Source organism: Sardina pilchardus, chromosome 6 (assembly GCF_963854185.1).
Source record: "Sardina pilchardus chromosome 6, fSarPil1.1, whole genome shotgun sequence".
NCBI lineage: Eukaryota > Metazoa > Chordata > Actinopteri > Clupeiformes > Clupeidae > Sardina > Sardina pilchardus.
This window is the reverse complement of record NC_084999.1, coordinates 12,320,396-12,340,977: the sequence shown is the minus strand read 5'-3', so window position 1 is coordinate 12,340,977 and position 20,582 is coordinate 12,320,396. Positions and strand designations below refer to the sequence as shown.

Here is a 20,582-nt window from a genome sequence, read left to right as displayed (position 1 = left end):
AGGGAGGGAGATCAGCATTCTGCTCACCCCACACGATTCACCGCGTTGGCCACGTCTGCTGGCAGTGACAAATTTTCTGCTGCTCGAGCAGAGCCAGTTCATTTTCTCCCGCTTGTTTCTCCCGTGCTCCCACCGAATTGTTTTTGAACCTCGACAGCAGAGTGCAGTGCGGAATATACATTTTCACACTCTATTGGCCCCCCCACAAACAGAGGTGAGCACCCGGCTCGTGAGGACACACCAGGGGGAGATGGTGGCGTATGCGTGCATGTGTGTGTGTGTGTGTGTGTGTGTGTGTGTGTGTGTGTGTGTGATATAGAAAGTGGGTGAATGTAGAGTGTTAAGAACTTGTGAAAGTTATGGGGAAATATGAGAAATTCAAGGAATGAAATAAAGCACATGAAAAAAAACCACACAGTAGGTGTGGAGAGGAGGCTTGATATGCATCCCTGTATGTGTGTCGTATGACATGCAGTAAGATGATTGAAGAGTCTTTTTCGAGAGGGGTTTTCTCTCAAGCTTCGGTGGAGGAAAGCTTCATCTGATGTGACTTATTTTTCCATAACCTCCCTCGCCTGAGATACGGGTTGTCAGGTGTGTTAAAAAGCTGTCACAGTGAATGGGAACTCGCTATCAGATGGAGCCGAGCACACAGCACACAGTCCCCGAGTTCCCTGCGCCTTTCCCCTTCCCTCCAAAAATTCTTTGGCTGCTGTTGACTGAATGATGTCACCCCCACTCAACTTCGCCCAAACCCTCCTCCCTTCACCCCCCCACCCCCAGACAGACCAGACCAGGCGCCCAGGACACGCTTCGCTCACTTTGATGGCCTCGGCGCTGGACGAGGACCCCCATCATTTCTGAGCAGGCATTTTAATGGCCCGAAATGTGCGTCACTCATTACCGGACGTGAGAGCCTGTTTGGCTCGCCCCGGCTCCTCTGCATCCCAGACCCCTCGAGCCAGACTGAGCTCACTAAGGCGTGACAGGTGCCGGCCCATCCCTCCCTCCCTCCATCTCTCCCTCCATCCCTCCCTTTACCCCCGGCTGGGCCACCGCACACCCCCCTTCCCTTATCCATCCACTTGTCTGCACCACCCCGTAATGTTCCCAAGCAGAAAGCCTTTTTGCGGGAACAGAAAAACAAAAACAAGGCATTAATTCTCCGTGGGGATATTCAGCATATTGTGCGTGAGGTTAAGCAGGGGCATTATCCCCCCTGCGCTCCAGACTGTAGTGCTGGTGTGGTGTGGTGTGGTGTGGTGTGGTGTGGTGTGTGTGTGTGTGTGTGTGTGTGTGTGTGTGTGTGTGTGTGTGTGTGTGTGGGGGGCCTTCAAGGTAAAGTGCTGACGTCCTCCTGCCGAGGCGCGAGCGCTCCCCGGGTTCCTGCTGTGTCATCAGGAAAAAACGGCGACCCAAATCTGCTCCGCTGTACAAACAGGGACCCGCCGGCTCACCTGCAGCCCCGCCGCGCCCCGCCGCCGCACAGCACCGCACCGTATCGCGCCGTGCCGCGAGGCACTGAGCAGCGGCCGACGAGCGAACGAACGAACAGGCGAACGAACGCTCGGCTGCAGGGGCACTCAGCTCAGGGCAGCCACCGCAGCAGTCACAGCAAAGTCACGGAGCACCACACCTCCAGAGACACACTCTGTGTGTGTGTGTGTGTGTGTGTGTGTGTGAGAGAGAGAGAGGCAGAGAGAATGTGTGTATGAGAGAGAGTGTGTGTGTGTGTGTGTGTGTGTGAGAGAGAGAGAGGCAGAGAGAATGTGTGTATGAGAGAGAGAGTGTGTGTGTGTGTGTGTGGGAGAGAGTTGTACCTAAGAGTGTATAGAGGAGGGGTTGGAGGTGATTTGGCATGAAGCTAGCCAAGGTCTGTGTTTGCTGATATTTGAGTGTATGTATCTATGATATACTATTCATGGTACTGCAGTCTGCAGTGTGTGTGTGTGTGTGTGTGTGTATACATGTGTGTGTTTGTGTGTGTTTGTGTGTATATTTGCTTGTGTGAGTGAGAGAGAGAGAAATAGGTAGAGAGAGAGAAAGAGAGAGAGAGAGTAGGTACTGACAGGCTAGAGGTGGCACAAAAGTCTGTTTATGTCTGTGTGTGTGCGTGTGTTGGGTGTGCTATGCTAGAGCAGATTAAGCTGTGCCATTAGGAGAGGTGAGCGCTAATGCAAGACGGGAACAGCTTCACCAGCGTAGCATCACAGCACAGCGCAGCGCAGCGCAGCAAGAAAGCCCAACCTGAGAGGATGATGAAAATCCCACCAATCTGACATGGGGAATTACCAGCGCCTCGCCAGCCTTGCTGAGAACGCCAAAATACAACTTCGCCACCAAGGAAATGTATGAGCTGCGCCTCAATGAGGTCGGCATACATTGGACTGTGTGTGTGTGTGTTTGTGTGTGTGTGTGTGTGTGTGCTTTTATTCATTGTACGGTAATAATGTAAGGTGATGTTTACATGTGTAATGGTGGCTAAGTACTTGCTATGTATTTTTCCTTGTGTTTTTGGTGAGTTTGTGAGTTTGTGAGAGAGAGAGAGCCTGCTTGTGTGTGTACTGTAGATTAGTAAATGTCAGAGAGTGTGTGCATGCATGCTTGTGTGTGTGTGTGTGTGTGTGTGTGTGTTGTGTGTGGGTGCAATGTAATCGCGTGTGTGCACGCTCTCCCCGCTCCCTGCCCTGGGCAAGGCGGATGGGGTGGCCACTCTGCAACACGAATCTGTAATTACAGAGAAAGAGAGCGCAGGGGGACGGTGGGGCGCGGCGGGAAAGGCACTGAGGAGGACAAGCAGGAGAGAGAGGGAGAGAGAGAGAAAGAGAGAGGGAGAGAGAGAGAGAAAGAGCGACAGAGAGAGAGAGAGACGGAGAGAGAGAGAGAGAAAGAAAGAGAGAGGATGAGAGGGTAGATGTCAGAAGACAGGGGACAGTGTGAGCGCCGGGTCTCGCCGTGGGACAAACACCCGGCAGCACGAGCCTCTGACTCCCCCTGCTGGTCGCACCGGTATCACCGCATCGCACGCTCTCGGTGCCCGACGGCTCCATAGCTCGACTGCGTGCGCCAGCAGCCTGCCTCAGCTCCTGTGGGACTACGCTGTCTCTGTGCAGGTGTGTGTTTACAGCCCTGGCGCTGAAAAATGGATGTAATTATTTTCCTCAAGGGTTTGCACTGGTGGGTTTTTTTTTTTCCGCTATTGTTTTTTTTGCTTTCCAAATGGTCAGGCGCTACATGATCCCACAGGCTGGTGCTTGTGCTGGGGCTGGGGCTGGGGTGTGGGCGGGAGCCAGCTGTGGAGGACTGGGGTCTGACTTTGAGGTGTCTGCCTTATTGACTGTAATGTGCTCATCAGTTTCCATCCCCCTAGGTTGAAGCCAAACGGTTTGTGTGTGTGTGTGTGTGTGTCTCTCTCTCTCTGTGTGTGTGTGTGTGTGTGTGTGTGTGTGTGTGTGTGGTTTGCATCCCTTACGGAAAAACCTGACCTTCGCTCCCCATTCTAGGTGGCCAATCACTGCAGGCCAATCACTCCTGGTGCATGACGCGTCCGCTTGGCCCCCGCCATGCTCCGGGGCGGATTGCTTGCCATCGTTTTATGGAGGCATAATTCACAGCTCCCCAGTCCCCTGCACAGGTTGGGCCGTGCTTATGGGATGTTTGCTTGGATGGGGTGAATGAGGCCGGCGTGGCTCTCGCCCAAATGATACAGACATTCAATGCAGCAGACACGGTTCAATATGGTGGAAATGGCAGATGGATGACTTTGGGATGGGAGAAAATATGGTGCGAATCTCATAGCTTTAGTGTGTTAATGACTTAGACCCTCGTCTGCACACGTCACTGGCCTATCACCTTCAGCCCATTTGAAGACATAAACACATTCAGCTGCTGATTCTCAAAGTTGTTTCGCGAAAAGAGTTAGAGTTGCCAGCCAGACTGAAATCGTCGGCATATTGGTCCTCCCAGAACTCCAGAAGTCTGAGCCAGGAAAACAGGTGCAGGACACACAACCCAGGAGACAGACGAAAACACCTTTAACTATGCAACCCCAAACTAGGGGGAAAAAAAACACCGTTTCCTCACAAATTGACAGTTTGGGACTCGGGACTCTTGGGGTTTTTTTCTCGTGCCGCATCAACCTTTCTCCAGCTCAGCCATACTCCTCTGTCAGACCTACTCCACACTGAACCCTCATTATTTCTGGAAAGTGTCATTTGAAAAACAACCGTCATTCTAATAGAGGGAAATAGAACACCCAAAGAACCCAGCAGGGCTTGGCTGAAGGCACTGAAAATACAGGCCCTGTAATGTAGCTAAATGTTTCAAAAATGGGCTGCGAGCACAAGCTCTTCTCAAGGGAGCGGGAAAGAGAGGGATGTGAGGAAGGGGAGGAGAAACAGAGTGAGAGAGAGAGGTGCTGCATATCCTGAGAGAGAAAGAGAGAGAGAGAAGAGTGCCCAGGGAGAAACTGATGTATGAGAGAAATGATGAAGAGAAAAAAGAAAGGATGGAGATAGAGATAGATCACATTTTCTAATGTCCTGAGAGAGAGAGAGAAAGAGGGAGAAATAGGTAGAGACAGAGAGAGAGAGAAAGGAGTAGAGAGAGGGAGAGATAGGTAAAGAGAGAGAGAGAGAGAAAGGCACAGGGAGGGAGGAGATTATGAGGGAATGAGAGGAAGAGGAGAAAAGAAAAAAGAGGGTAGGAGAAACAAAGAGGGAGGGATGGAGAGCACTGTTGAATATCCTGAGAGAGCGGTCAGGGGGGAGGAGGAGGGGTGAGCGCTCGGTGAGCGCAGGAACAGAGGAGAGAAGATCCACTTGATGTCAAGCTTTTACCCTGGGGCCTAACTGCTCCCACAAGAGATGATTGAGGGAAAATGAGGGAGAGAGAGAGAAGAGACGGTGTGTGTGTGTGTGTGTGTGTGAGAGAGAGAGAGAGAGAGAGAGAGAAAGAGGGGAGAGAGAGAGATAGAGAGAGAGAGAGCAAGAGGGAAGGGGGGAGAAAGTGGGTAAAAGAGGAGGAAATAACTAGAGAAAGTGGGTGTGCGAAGGAGACAATAGACAAGAGAAACGGAGAGTGTGTGAGAGGGGAAAAGTATTGACAGACAGAGTAAAACAAGCTGATGCCAAAGCAGACAGGAGCAGATACTGAGGATGAGGTGATGAAATGTTGAGCAGAAAAACAAGTGATGGAATAAAGGAGGAGAGAGAGAGAGAGATGATGATGGACTGAAAAACAGATTAAAGGAAGAGGTGAGGAAATGTACAACAGATCTACACTCTTGTACTCTGATTGAAGTTGTTGGGCTCCTCACACTTCACCATGTCACACTGAAACACACCAAAGCGCTGCAGGTTGGAGTGGCTGAAAAGTCAGCTACTGGACATATTGCAAGTTGCCACCTTTCCACATGTAAACTCAATGTACAGCGGAGCTACAAAGTGAACCCTCCGGAAATGTCTAAGAAATGGAGATCTGATCTGCTCTCAAGTGGGAAACTGTGTGAATGTATATGAACCCTGTCCTTCAAATGGGTACCACCTCTGTGGCAGCAATGACATCAACCAAATGAGTGATGTTTGCAGACTTAGACTCTCCACTTCGGGTCCTAAATACACCTCTAAGATTAAACTGAAATTACTGATTTTCTTAACCACTCTTTGGTATGTTTGATTATTGCATTCTCTTGTAGAAAATGCCGGTACCCAGTTTAATAGTTCCTTCAATCATGGCAATCATTCCCGGGCTGAGGAATCGAAACAATCCCCAGACCATGATACCAGTTGGGATGAGGTTTTTATGTCGGAAGGTAGGGTTTGATTTTTGCCAAGCTTTTTAACACATCATGTCCAGATAGGGGCACACATCGCTTTTGTTATACTCTTGCAGTCTTACAATAAATGTGTTTAAAATAGCACCACTTATGTTGTTTTGTTTTAACACATATCTATGTCACACAAAACACATAGGTTTTAAGACTATTTCCATCACTAAAATAATAATCTGGCATTATCTTAGACCATATGTGGTTATTTAGAAGTGTCTAATTCACCTGCATACTGTACCTGATGTGCTACTACCAAAAAGCTAAACAATACCATCCACACAACCTGAGGACCACTGCATGAGTTCATAACATTCCTGAAAAATCCGCAGATCTCAGGGCACTTGAGAACTTCACAAAAAATCAGCCGACAATCCCGGATACCGACGCAAGCCAGAGGAGCGTAAAGGCCAGGCGGGCAGGCAGGAGAGAGGGAGAGAAGGAGACAACGCCACTGCAGCGAGCGAAATTAATTTAGGATCTGCAAGAATAAAGAGGGCTCTGGAGAGATGACTCCCAGCTTTGATGCCATTGTGTACGGCATCTGCGCTCGCTATAAATAGGCCGGGTGTTTTCTTTTTTCTTTTTTTTTCGCGCGCGGGGCAGGCATTTGTGCTGGCGCTGCACCACCTCGGGGCAACAGCGGTCCACACAGGGATAACGAGGGGGTGAGATAACGAGGAGCATGGGCGGGGGGGGGGGGGGGGGGGGGGGGTGTAATGAGGGGACACCAATTACAGCTCACTGTGCCTGAGAGGGACACAGGTTGCACAGGCTCACAAGAGAGGATGAGAGGAGAAAGAGGGAAAAAAGGGGGATAAAGACACAAGAGTGAAAGAGGATGAGAGGGAGAGGCAGAAGGCGGAAGGGAAACAGCGAGTGAGAAGCCGCACGTCAGGAAAAAGTTAGTTTGTTTTTCTTCGATATGCCACGACTGCTTTGCTGTTTTCACGAAACAAAGAACAACATAAAGAAAGAGGCAAAGAACAGAGGAGCTGATAACAGATGGGGGTTGAATAGGTGAAATTGAAGCATGTTCGCTCCTAATTTGATGATTGGAGGTTTACATTACATGTCATTAAGTTACACTAAATACAATACAGGAATCAGAAATACCCTGAAGAACAAAGAGCTTGTTCAAAAACCTCTAGAGGTTTGTTGCATTCGAGTAAAGAAGTCACAAAATTGTTGACTATGAGCTCTTCTCAACCCTCTCTGCTCGGTCCTCGAGCCCGTTCCCACTGATCTATAAAGAACACTGGATAGACTATCCCATTGTTGCCGCCCCATCACTCTTTATAGATCAGTGGGAACGAGGACCGAGGATCGAGGACCGAGGAGAGAGGGTTGAGAAGAGCCCTATGAATGAAAAGACAAAATCTTTGCAAAGGCAACACAGAGGTCAGCTTCTTTCGCTGTATTACCTTGTGATGTCTGAAATCTTGATCTTTACTTGTTTAGCAAGTATCCCCGGAAAGAGCAAAAAACTGAGATACTTCACAACATTGAACAAGTTATACATGTTTTGCCCCTTTACGCCACACTTGAACAATGCCTTCAGAGAGCACACCACTGTATATTTCAAACCACCTCATTTGCGACACTGCTATCTACCCTGCAAGCTTGTTGATGATAGTTACATGGAGAATGATTATATATTTAATATTAAGCCAGCTCTAAGGTCCAGGTAAAACACGTTTTAGCCACGTCTCTTGGCTAAATTAGTATTTCATTCATTTCGCATTTTTAGTTGGCGAAATATATTGCTATTAAATAGCTTATTTAAGAGTTTTTTCCATTCCTTTTACAAACATTAGGCTATGAGACACATCACAGAAAAATGTTGATAATGATTTGTGTAGGTATCGGCATGTGGTTTATTATGTGAAAATCTGTTTTCTCATATAAATGTTCAGGACCAAAAGGAAGGCCTACTTCAACCTGATGGTTTTGTGTAACCTCATGTAGACTATCGGATTTTCCCCTTGAGTGAGTAGCTGCTTTACAGCTCTTCTTATTGTAAATTTCCCCTCTCGCCACACACACACACACACACCCTGAGGAGGGCACACAGACCTTGTTCAAGACATGTTGGTTAGGATTGCTGGACTTATGGGCTGGCCCTGCTCTGTTTGTTTGGATTACAGACGGTCCTGATTGAAGCGGCCCGCTCGGCTACGTTGTCGGAGATGAGCGGGAGTTATTTATGCTCATGTGTGCGACAGCTATTTGCCAAACGGGAGCCAGGGACAGAACCGTAAAGCACCCCGGTCAGACGCAAGGCCCCTGTGAAGAATGCACATAAACAGAGCTCCGCTTTATGCACACACACACACACACACACACACACACACGCACACACACACACACACACTTTCAGAGTAAATAGACGAACACAGATAAGCATAGTCCCTATACACTCATCCTGTTTCATTTTGACAAGCACAACCTGTTATATGTTGTGTACACAAATACACACACACACACACACACACACACGTGCATTCACAAAGAAAGGTAAAAGGACACTCACAAATACGCACACACACAAACACACAAACACATCAACTTACGAAACATTGAGGACACATTCACAAATCACTGACAAGCACTTCGGCCTCGGACATGGCAGCGATCCATTGTGCCAGAGGTGCTATGGCTGTACAGGACGTGCACACACTGCATACACAGCTAGTGGGTGCATGTCGATACTTCACCAGTATCTGGAGCTGAGTGAGATAACAGCATTCTGATGCTGCGTTATGAAACCAAACCATGGCCTCTCTGCCCTTCTGCCCAGGCTGCTCTGAGAGACAGAATTTTCCTGAACAGTGGAAAGAGAAAGAGAGAGAGAGAGAGAGAGAGAGAGAAGGAGAAGGAAAGAAAGACTTACTCTATTAACAAAAGTTTTGACAGCATTTATTCAAGGCTAATAATGCAACTTTGAATTTGAGACAGACAGACAGACAGACAGATAGATAGATAGATAGATAGATGGTAGTCAGTCAGGTATGTCTGTCATATTATAGTCTGTAAACCTTGTGTTAGAGACAGAGAAAGAAAGTGAGAGAGAGAGAGAGAGAGCAATAAAACCCTCCGTCCGCAGGGTTCAGATGGAGCCCATGCCGAACAGCACATCTGATTCCAGTGCAGATGGCTGGGCAGGAGATGGGTTACATTGACATTTAGCGCAGTCACGTGGCACTGACACAGTAGAGGGCTCCGCTCCGCTCCACTCAGCACGCTGCCACAACTGCTCATGCCGGCCCTCGTCTCCAGAGTACAGAACTCGAGAGATACTCACAACAAGAGTGTGGACGAAATAAATGACACACACACACATGTGCACACACAGACAGGCATGCATATATATATATATATATATATATAGGCTGTTAGTGTCCAATTCTTTTCTTCAGTGAGCCTGCACAGTACACACCCTCTCAGATTATTTGCGAGGCCAACAAACAAACCCTTTTTCAGGGCAACAACATCAAACATACTGAGTGTTTTTAGGGACCTGTCATCAAAGCTGTGAGCTCTCTCTGCTCATTCGCCACCTAAGGGAGTAGCAGCACAACACCCATTTGCACGCAGTCGTCCCAAAGACATGGAGCACCAATCACTTAATGGCACATTTTGCTCGCATCTTCTCAACAAACTTCGTTCCACCTTCCTATGTCACGGAACAACCGGCACATCACTTTGCTTCGAGTGAGAGTACGAGGTATCCACAGGAGACTTTGGCTCCCTTTTTTTCTAGGGTTATAGAAATACATGGAAAGCTACTGCAAAGTACAGGAAAATCCACTCAGTGAGAACAACAGTTACACTTTGCGGTCTGTTTCACGCCTGGATTAAGACACAATGACATTGTTCTGCCTGCCATTTTGTCTCATCCTTCTTCAGTACTCATTCACTCACAGAATACGAAAGGTTATGATTTACTTGCCGGTTATCTGTCTGAAAACAGTTTATTTTCTACACAGTATGTGCTGCATAAAGTCATGAATATTGTATTCTTTGTATGTACTGCCCTCTAGTGGTTGTACACGGTCATGTATCGCGCACCCACGTTTATAGGTCACATTTGTTCATAATTATTATTTGACCCATGTGTGGTGAAGGGAAATGAACAAACAGCTGTGACCACTCTATAGACTAATAATATGTAAACATATTATGATCAGTGCTATAGAGTTATGCATTATATGTCTGTATTGTTTCCACATACAGTACATGCAGTGGATTTCCATGTTACACATACTGTACCTTACCCAGCCAATCTGAACGCTAGGGAGCACTCAAGCAGGACAGGACAGGACAGAGTGATAAAAGGAAAAAAAGAAAGAAAAGCGGGAAGGTTGACCTCAGTTCCCTTTCAGCACATGCTTTCTCTGTTTACTCAAACAAATGAACCAATCAGGTGAATCTTTTAAAGAAATCACCCAACCGCCATACAGTTTGTTGTATGGTGGTGAGTAGGCTAAGGGTGGAATTTATGTGATGCTTATACTGCTTTCTTGGCCTGGTGACAGAACACATACCAAGGTGCTGGGGCGTTGCCTCATAGCGAAGGACCTTGAGGGTGATCATGAGTATAAAAACAACTCTCATAGCTGTGTGGAGAGAGGGAGGGAGAGAGGGAGGGAGCAGTATTTTTCCTTGTTTAACCACTGATGTCATATTATCATTTCAATGTTTTCAATCACATAGCTTTCACAGAGTTGCAACACAGTGCATAAACAAAGGCGTTGGGACTCATACAATGCACACCCACTTCCCATTGCTTGAAGGCTTTAGTGTGCTTTTAATCACTGGGGCCAAATGTTTGTTTTGCCTACACTGTTGAAACATGTTCTTCAAAAGGTATGAAACTCCTGCCAGAACACTCTCGTTCGCAGCTTTCAAAGAATGCAGCATCTGCACAGTCTCAATCTCCATAGTGTCCATGGTGCCTTATCGAGAGGACCCAGCGGCCTTTTCTGATGAGTGAAAAAATTGTAAATCTCTCTCAAATATTGATTAAACAAATAGTTACTTTCTTTTCATAGTTGGACTTGGACAGTTTACAAGTCAGGTGGTACAATCAATATGCAATAAGAAATCATTATTTTAATATGAAACTCTTTATTGTATTGGAAGATTGAATGGATGAACTTCCTACAAAAGTCAAAAGGTTAAATAGGTGTCAGAGAAGTTGCTTGTATAATTCTTAAGTTACATTTCAGAAGTTACTTTTAATATCAAGGTCAACTACAAGTAAACACAGTCTTCCCACTTCAAAAAAAAAGCATTCGGTCCATTTCAAAAGATTATTTTGAAAACACATTTTTCAAAGCCTTATTTGTCAATGACCCGTGCCGTCCGTGTGTGTGTGTGTGTGTGTGTGTGTGAGAGAGAGAGAGAGAGAGAGAGAGAGAGAGAGAGAGAGAGAGAGTGTGTGTGTGTGTGTGTGTGTGTTTATCTGAGTGGGGTGTGGTATCAACAGACTGTAAAGGGTCACAGCGGCCAAAGGCAGATAAACAACTCAGGCAGTTGAACAACAGCTGTCTCTCTCCCTCTCCCCCTCTCTCTCTCTCTCTTTCTCTCTTTCTGTACAAGTGTCCACTTAAGTCTTGTTGATGGTTGGATGGTTGGTTATGAGTCTGTGCATGCAGATATACAGTACGTGCGTTTGTGTGTGTGCACACGTGTCGTGTTCTTCGATCACTTCAGCCATACTCCCAGTTCGAGGAACTTCGAGGACATACCAGTCATAGTGTACATTTCTGCATTGTGAGTGCTGTGTAACATTCTCTGCCTCACAGATGTATATGACCTCCCCCCCACCCACACACACACACACATACCATCTGCTTTGTGACTGCCCATGCTATGAAAGCTTCCCCCTGAAGTTAACCCATGCGCCATATGTCTTGGTGCATACCTCTGTCTTGTACAGTCTACAGGGTCCTCTCTGATAGACCTGGGTCCTGGGTTGCAGATGCCTACAATTTACTTAGTTATTCATTTGGCTGACACAACTTATTATGTCAATTATTACCAGGGCCAGTCTCCCTTGAGCAACTCGGAGTTCAGCTAAGCTCAAGGGCACAACTTTCTGACTAGCACATGTTAGCCTAGCTCTATGCAAATCTGCTGTTGAGGACAAAGTGTCCATATTCTTCACCAACAAGGGAGGGCTTGAGTCAAGAGGTATGAATCTGTTCATATCCAAATCGTCATCTGCACCCCTTCTGGTTTTAGGAATTGGTTTTGCAAATGTTTCCATCCCCCCAATCTCCCCCTGATGGGGCATATCTGTATATAATTTGTATATATAAATAAAATATATTTGACCTGCAAATAGTCCTTGCCTTTCACATATTCACTCTCCAGTTTGACATTGCATTCTTTATCCAAACGTATCCAAATTCACTTCAACCTTGGACAGTATCAACATCTTTGTTCAACATCTTAACACGATCAGGCCTCATGATGAAAACTTGTCGGTTAAACACATGCTCAACAGGAACAAAGGCTACAGGCAATGACTGAGCTTTAGAAGGAACAGGCCTGCATATCAAAAACTAGTTCTGACTCTCAGGTTTAGGGTCAAGATGTCTTGTGTCCATAGTCAAGACCTCAACAACATATTCTTAAAGATTTACCTTATATGGACACCCCTTCATAATGTACTGGGACTATATCAACCTGACTTCAGAGGAGGACATGCAATCCGTAGTCTACAATCTGTGCAAAAGGTGTCCTAAACATAACCATGAACACAACAATAGCACAACAGTACACAGAGGCCGTTAATGTATTTATTGTCCGAGCAATGATTGACAAAGCCACTATTTGCCAGATCCTGTCCCTCTCTCTCTCTTCCACTCCCAAGTAGACTTATCAGAGATACACACAACCACAAACACACACACACACACACACACACACACACACACACACACACACACACACACACACACACACACACACACACACACACACACACACACACACACACACACACACACACACACACACACACACACACACACACACACACACTCAGAGCAGCTGTGTACCCATCCTATTATTAGTGAAAAATAGACAGCACCAAAAATAGCTGGTGAGGTAGTCCATTTCAAAACAAGACTGCTCAAACATTGATTGAATTACCCGCGCGGCCAATGCCATTTCAACCTTTCACATCAGGCCTAAGTCTGGCAAGCTTGGGTCACACCAGGTGTGTGTGTGCGGGCATGTGAGACTGAGTGTGTTGCTTCGGCAGATCAGCACATGAACATCAGCAGAAGCCTGCTGACTACTGTATTTCTTACAGGGGTTGTACCCAACCTCTAGTCTTTAGACTCACAGCTGGCCAGGGATTGGACTAGACTTGGAGGTGACACAGGAGAAGGAGGAGTGAGTGTGTGAGTGTGTGAGTGTGTGAGTGTGTGTGTGTGTGTGTGTGTCTGTGTCTGTGTGTGTGTGTGTGTGTATGTGTGTGTGAGTGTGTGAGTGTGTGTGCGCGTGTGTATCTGTGTGTGTAGGATCTAACGTAAACACCGCCACTTGGAGCATGAGTTGGCACAGGCTGAGTAACAGGGGGCAGCCGGTGCAGAGCAGGAACACGTGCTACTGCTGGCCACAACACCAACCTGGCCTGTACTCAAGTGGAGGGGGGAGGGGGAGAGAACGTATGTGTGAGAGAGAGAGAGAGAGAGAGAGAGAGCGAGAGAGAGAGAGAGAGAGTAAGGGAGGGACAGCCGGCAAGAAAAGGCCCTGGCTTCTGAGAAATGGTAGCAGCCTGTAAGAAATATGGCCTGGCCCAAAACAAACACGTTTGCCTCACCTTAGATAATATGTCCATGCGCAAACGTGTGTGCACATGTGCACATATATGTCTGTGTGCATTATGTTCTGATCATGAAGTCGTTTATCAGCGAACCCTTTCAACTTTCTTTAGGAGTAATGGTTAAATGCTTCCTTGTGTCTCGAATGTAAAAACTTGTATTGCATGCCGCTATTCAATATACTATGTTCTGTTAGTTTAGCACATCACACTACTGCAGAAGTACTACTACTTTGTTATTTTTAATACCTTTTTCTCTTTTATGTGTTACATAACATAACAGTCATTGTATAAAGAGAGAGAGAGAGAGAGACTCCGACTGTGCACTACACTGGAGACACTACACTGGTTTGTCAGTAAACCTATCATATGGTCTCAGCCGCTAAAGTTAGGCTGAATGGGATTTAGTGAGGAAAAGGCAATTCTACAGACAGCCCAGCTATAATCCCCACTCCCCTCCCTCCACGAGGAGATGACACTACGGAGGCAGAGTAACACATTGCTGATAGGAGATCATTGTAGGATACTTTACTGCCACCTCCCCCATAGTCATCCCACTGACACATCAAAACAAACAAGTCAAATCCCTCTTCTGCTCAGTCGTCACAGAGGTTTTCAGATAAACAAAAGCACACCCTCCCTTACTACCATTTATCTTGTAGCCTATTTCTCCACATTATTTTACAGGGTGTTCCTATTTTCACTACATTAATTGTATTGTATGTCTTACCATGCTCCAGATGTAAAGCACTTTGAGCTGCATTCAGTGTATGAAAAGATGCAATACAAATACAGCTTATTATTGTTACTATTATTAATATTATTACCATCTACCCATACAAAAGTCATCCTTTACTGATCTTTTCTTGGTATAGCCACCTCACAGACTACACTGGCTCACTCACCCTGCATATTATCTCTTTGTTACTGAGCGCCGGGTCAGAAATGCAGTCCTTTTGTGGCCGTCCCCCTTCATGATCCAAACAGCTGTGTGCCCCTCATCTCCGCTGCCAACATCTGTCAGGGTGCAAATTATAGGGGACGTCAGTGACATCAGTGGTTGGAAGGGCAAGCAGGTTCCAATGATAGCATCGCTGCTGGTCAGTCTGTGCCAGTGGACTCCAGGATACACAGCTAACCCCTCAGTTTGTCATGTCATCGCCCTCTGTAAGCAGACGAAAGTGAACTGGCTTTTTCTTAGAGTAAACCTCTGTGGATATGAATGTGTGTTTTATCTTCAGCCCATCGCTAAATTTAAGCATGTCCTCTTTACTTATTGAACATGGAACTTAATCTTAAGTGTCAGCAGTTTTGCAATGGACTGATGGAGCACAGTAACTTTGTATATCTGTTGGTTTCAGCTCAGAGTTGTGAGCCTGTGTAATGTAAATGGTTTGCTGGGCCATTGCTGCCAGAGAAAGTGAATAGCTCCATTAATCTCCTGCAGCCTACTTTAAAAAGGATAGGACAAAACAAATTGGCATGCTGAGGAACTGCTTTTCTCCCACTCTGTTTACACAACTAGCGTATGGATTATCTCCTTGGTTACGTGGTCGTAAATGCCTTTTGTGTTTTGACGATAATGACAGAAAACACTCTCTGCCAGGGGCAGCTTATAAGGACACTGAAGAAACTCCAGTAGCAGCATGTGAATGTTAAACTCCAAATCCCCTTGCAGGACAACTGGAACATCTTGACACATACTTATCTTATTAGGTTCTGATCCAGCTCACCTAACCTGATAACTCATAACTCAGATCTTAGTCATTTAGTGTGGGCTGTCCGTCCACTGTGTTCTTTAGAAATTGATATGCTATCTCATAACTTCCGTTATCGGAGATAACAGGAAGGCAGGTTTCACTTCCTTCTAGTTTCAGAATGCAATAGGGAGTGGCTTCTTTGTAACACTGAAATATATTCTGAACAGTTTGATAATGTCAGTAGAGAGTAATTATATATACATATTATGTACAATCAAGTCGACTGAGTTGCAGAAAGGAAAGCACACATGCAGACCACAGGAGCGACTGACTGAGAAAGACACACCCCGCCACCCTTCAGCCTGGTTTCTGAGAAACTTCTGAGAAATGGGCTCCAATGGGAACACAGCTGCTGAAAAAGCCACGAAGCAACAGTATGCGGCTACAAAAACCCTCTTCACAGCTTGCCAGGGGCACAGACAAGCAACCAACTAGTGGATTGTGCCCTATAGCCTACCTCTGCTTCTCTGTCCACAAAGTCTATAGGTCAACCTCTGCCTTCCAGAGCTAAAAATGTCTGTTGTTGAAAATGGCTGAGCCCCCTCTCTTTGTTTCCATAAGCAAAAGAGAAAGTATTTGTAGGTGCTGACTGAACTGACATATCAGCAGTTCTACATCTGATAGAGCAAAGGTTTTATAATTGCTGTAGTAGGCTACACCATCATAAATTATGATTGATATTTAACTTCCTGCCTCCCTACTACAACATCCATATCTGATACATTCCTTTCTACTGTTGTACAGTATTATGTAACGGGCCTTGTTGACAATGAGATTGAGGAACATTCAAGTAAGTAATGTGATAGGGCAGGGTTGTGATTTTTGGTATCAACCAATGGAATCAGTCTCACGCAGTTGCAGAGTTTTCATTGGTCACATTAATCTTGCTGAGGGTCTCCCCAAGTCGCAATGCTGCAGGAACACTGCTGATCATGCAGTCTCACACATGTTGCAACCATTAGGCTAGTAGTAGGCAATGCAAGCAATGAGCAATAGCCTACACGTTCACTAGACTCACTGAAATACTTAAGCTTATAAAAATAGCATGTAGGCTGTATCATTTCAAAGCATCAGGCCTTCAAAGATGTTTATGATTTCTGAGAAGAAAAAGACACAAGATTGCATGTAGCCTAGGCCTATCACAGGGAGATCTTTTTTTTTTTCTTACAGATGTAAAAATGAAAATTAATGCAAATACCCTGAATTCTTTCACTGTCGGTTTCAGAGTAAAGACCAGTTCTCTGTAGACTCTGTTTTTCTCCGAAATGAAAAGGAAGTGGTGAATGTGGCGTCCATTCACTCAGACACAACATTTTGAGGCAAGTTTTTCAAATGACTCATAGAGTGTGAACAAAGAAACAGAATGTGCATTTATGATCCAAGAGATGTGTTTTATCCATAGGCTATTTCTGCAGATTTTTTCAAACTATTTTAATATTAGCCATGGTCCTTTTTTGGAAAGTGTCAGGCAACAATGAACTCTTTGCACTCCCTTTGGCAGAACTCCAACTCATATCAAAGTTTATAGAAAGGAGCAGCACGTCCCCATTTCATATAGCCTAGCCCACGCCTCTTCCTAGAGCAAGAAAGACACGTTGCTTAGGCTACATAGTAGTACCATACATTGACTAGTCTATTTCAATCTAATGTCGATACACATAGGCTATATTTTACAGAACATGATAGCCTAACGGTGGAAAACTGACGTTTGCAAAGAGGAAATAATTGAAAACAAATAAACATGGACAGACCACTTACTAATACACTATGAATAGCGCATACTGGCAAGAACAGTGCCTCTAAATAATAGCCATACCGTCAGTACAGACTTCAATGTGTAAACAAGCAGGGGCTGTCGTTTCCCCATCTCATAGGGCGATGTGGCGTCGCCATTACAGAGCGCAGCTACTGAACCACGTGTACATGTTTGGATACCTTATATGGCGAATGAGGTCGTCTCATGGCTTTGATTTGACTACTTGGTGATTTCAAGAAATAATGTCCTTCAAGGACGTATACGCCTATAGCATATCAGCATCAATCAAGTGTCTATTGCAAGACAAAAAACCCATCGCATTTGAAACAGACTATGATTATGATGTGCAAGAAATGTAAAAAATGTGACAGTGGTAGCCTATTATAGACGCATTATAACATTTAGAACAATAAAATGGCGACAACGAACACATTGGCTGGAATGCATATGGTTTTATGCATTTATTTCGGCTAGACCTACCTAAATGCACTGCCTTCTTGTTTGTTTTTACTTTACAGCTTGCATGCCATATATTAAACCAAGTTAGATAGCCTACTATCAAGTGCAAATAATCTATAACCTGAACGAAAGATCTCCCACATTTCATCGTGCTTGTTCCGATTTTTTTATTTATTTATTTTTTCTATTCTCGAAAGAACATTTTCAGTTACAATTATGTAATGTTTTCTTGGCCCCCAGCCATTGGGTCACTACCATTATTATCCAAACAGGGGTATTCTTATTTATTATTGTGAAAATAAGAATGAAAATAACTATGACCTGTGTTTCCACGTGTTGAATTATAGATATTAAAAGCAAACTAAGTGATTTGCATTGAATTCTAAATATATAGATAACGTGAGTGAATGGTGTTTGATCTTTTAGCTAAAGTGTATCACCTCCCGCATTGGTAGATTCCGGAACCTGCGTCACCTATTGTTTACAAATCAAGCTGAAGGGTTGTTCTTTGCTGGGCAGCGTGGCGAGAAGGGGAAACCGGTTGTACGCTCTCTCATTCATTTGCGAAATTCGCCTAAAACACAGACACAACATACAATGCCTTGTCGAAAAGAAAACTACATTCTGCTGGAGCAGTCTGTTACAGTGGATTCGAAAGAGGTGGATGCTTTGGTTACAAAAATCGGCGAAGTTTTGCAGCTACATAACAATAGCGCAAACCAAAAGACGATGTCATGTCTCCACGGTCTCACCAGCAACGGCAGTAGCAACGTCAAACAGACCAACAACAACACTGGGGCCCAACCACGGCGCACCGGGTGCTGCATTCGATTTCGCAGTCGAGGAGTACGTAGCAGAGCTAGCCCATACAACATCCCTGGATCAAGTGATCAAGAATGGGACAATTTCAAAACTTGGAATCGAAAGCGGACTGATGTCACACGTGCTGACGATAATCCTCATCAATTACTACAAGAATTAATATTGTCTGGCAATTTGATTAAAGAGGCCGTCAGGCGACTCCAGTTTTCTCCATCGGAACGTGGCGAACGTGCAAAAACAATTGACAATGCTAGTTTGTGACCACCAAACGGCAAACGTGAACCTTTGCAATCAAATTAATGGTTACGTTCATGGTGATGAGTAACATTGTCGAGGTCAACGTTGTCTAAGGACATTAAAAACAGCATATCAAGCTGGCCTGTGAAAACGTGTCAGCTAGCAAATGAATCGGACGGCTAACGAACGACGTCCTGTTAATGCCAGCTCATTTGTTTCCCTTGTAAAATGTGGGGGTGGTTCCCAGTCGAGAGTTTGAATATTATCGTTTTTTATGGATTAACTTCTATGTCTATGTCCGATGTTTTGTCATGAAATGGGCTTTATTTTTCTGAAAACTGCCTGGACACTCTTGCTAGCTAGGTAGCTAAAGTTACAATGTTTGTTGTCTTGGCTATTCCTAGCTAGTTACCTCGCTGTCTAACATTTTAAATACATGTGGTCGTGGTGGCGTGTGAGAGCAGCAGGAAGAAAAGTGAACCTGAACTGCAAACGGGTCACTCCACCATGATCCTGTTTACACACCATACTACAAGACGCCTGGCGAAGTCCTGTCAGCTCTGGCATTTAACGTTGGCCTTACCACGTTGATACCTGTCCTGTGGATTTTGGCTGTTGGAAGAAAGCGCCCAACTGAAAAGATTGACCAGGATGAATGATGAAAATGATTTGTGTTAAAGGTTCATTTGAAGACTTAATAGGTTACAACTTAACGGATGTATTTTGTTTTTGTCCCCCTTTTTTACGTGAATAGCAGTAGCCTAAATTGAAATGAGAATGGACTAAGATAACGTTTACTCTGGTTTGAACAAGGGGATCTCACCAATACAACAGACACGGGTGCTTTTTCTTCGGATTCCAACTGGAACTCGTTTGTCATTTTTTCTTTTCCTTCACATCAAGTATGTATGCTTCGCAACGAAGTATTTTGTATTCCTGGTTATTCAGGGATTTTGGTGTCTTTAATAAACACGGTGTTTTTGCAAACCTTTGCTTTGTGCAGTGGTCTTTCAGCATCTCATGACTGACTTGAAAATCTGGGTAATTTAATTATGTGCAGACTATTTTTGGTAGCATAGTATAAATGTAAATGCTGACCATGGCCCTTGTCACGACCTTCGGCATGTTTATTTTTAAACCAAGCCCCATGTCGCGATTGAACAAAACCCATTATTTGTTCTTGACCGCCCCCTTGTGTTAGAATGCTTTTTGCTTTCGTCACTTTCCTTTATGGCAGCCTCGTGTTGTAAGGAAATACACCCCAACACCTTGGGCTATATCCTTTCTTTTAGGTCTATGGCTATATCTAGCATCAAGTCATATGTGGACATTTTTATTCTTGCAGTGGAATGAGCACAGATGTAGAGCTTACAATACCAGTGGAATGTATAGTTTATAGACCAGGAAGACTTCCCTGGGTTATGTGTAAAGCCTACTTTCACAGCAGAGGGCAGTAGCCTATGGCTTCAAAATGCACACCTGAGACAATCATGAGTTAATTGGCACAACACGTCAAACACTGTTTTACAAGTTTATGCATAGCACATATAACCTGACTTTCGCCAGATCCTGTAGTTCGCTGTCTGAGCTCAGCGAAACGCCTCTGGTGGAGTATGGCGGAACTACAAGGGTCTGGCGAGAGTCAGGCTATGGCACATAGGCTACCCCAGTTTAAATCAGAGCAGGAAGTGTATTTATCGCTGTAACCTAGGCTACCTTAAGAAACAGATTTACACCAAATCAAACAGATTTACACTCAATCAAACAGACTGATCCACAACCCCATAGACTACCCTAGTGGTTAACACCTGTCATGAGACAGTGTAGGCAAAGATTCTAGAGCGGTCAGTTCGAAGATGTCTGTAAAGAAAGAAAGAAATA

General features: G+C 45.1%; 1 protein-coding gene across 1 annotated transcript; it reads left to right on the top strand.

The window, feature by feature from the left end:
- Nucleotides 1–18,163: 18,163 nt before the first annotated feature.
- On the top strand, nucleotides 18,164–19,688 carry gbp (glycogen synthase kinase binding protein). Its single transcript, XM_062538481.1, has one exon. The coding sequence runs from the start codon at nucleotides 18,240–18,242 to the stop codon at nucleotides 18,723–18,725; it is 486 nt and encodes a 161-aa protein (XP_062394465.1). The 5' UTR covers nucleotides 18,164–18,239; the 3' UTR covers nucleotides 18,726–19,688.
- Nucleotides 19,689–20,582: the final 894 nt, after the last annotated feature.

Bases quoted from the DNA above. Each gene is read 5' to 3' on its own strand.
- gbp (XM_062538481.1), top strand. From the start codon at position 18,240: ATGCCTTGTCGAAAAGAAAACTACATTCTGCTGGAGCAGTCTGTTACA.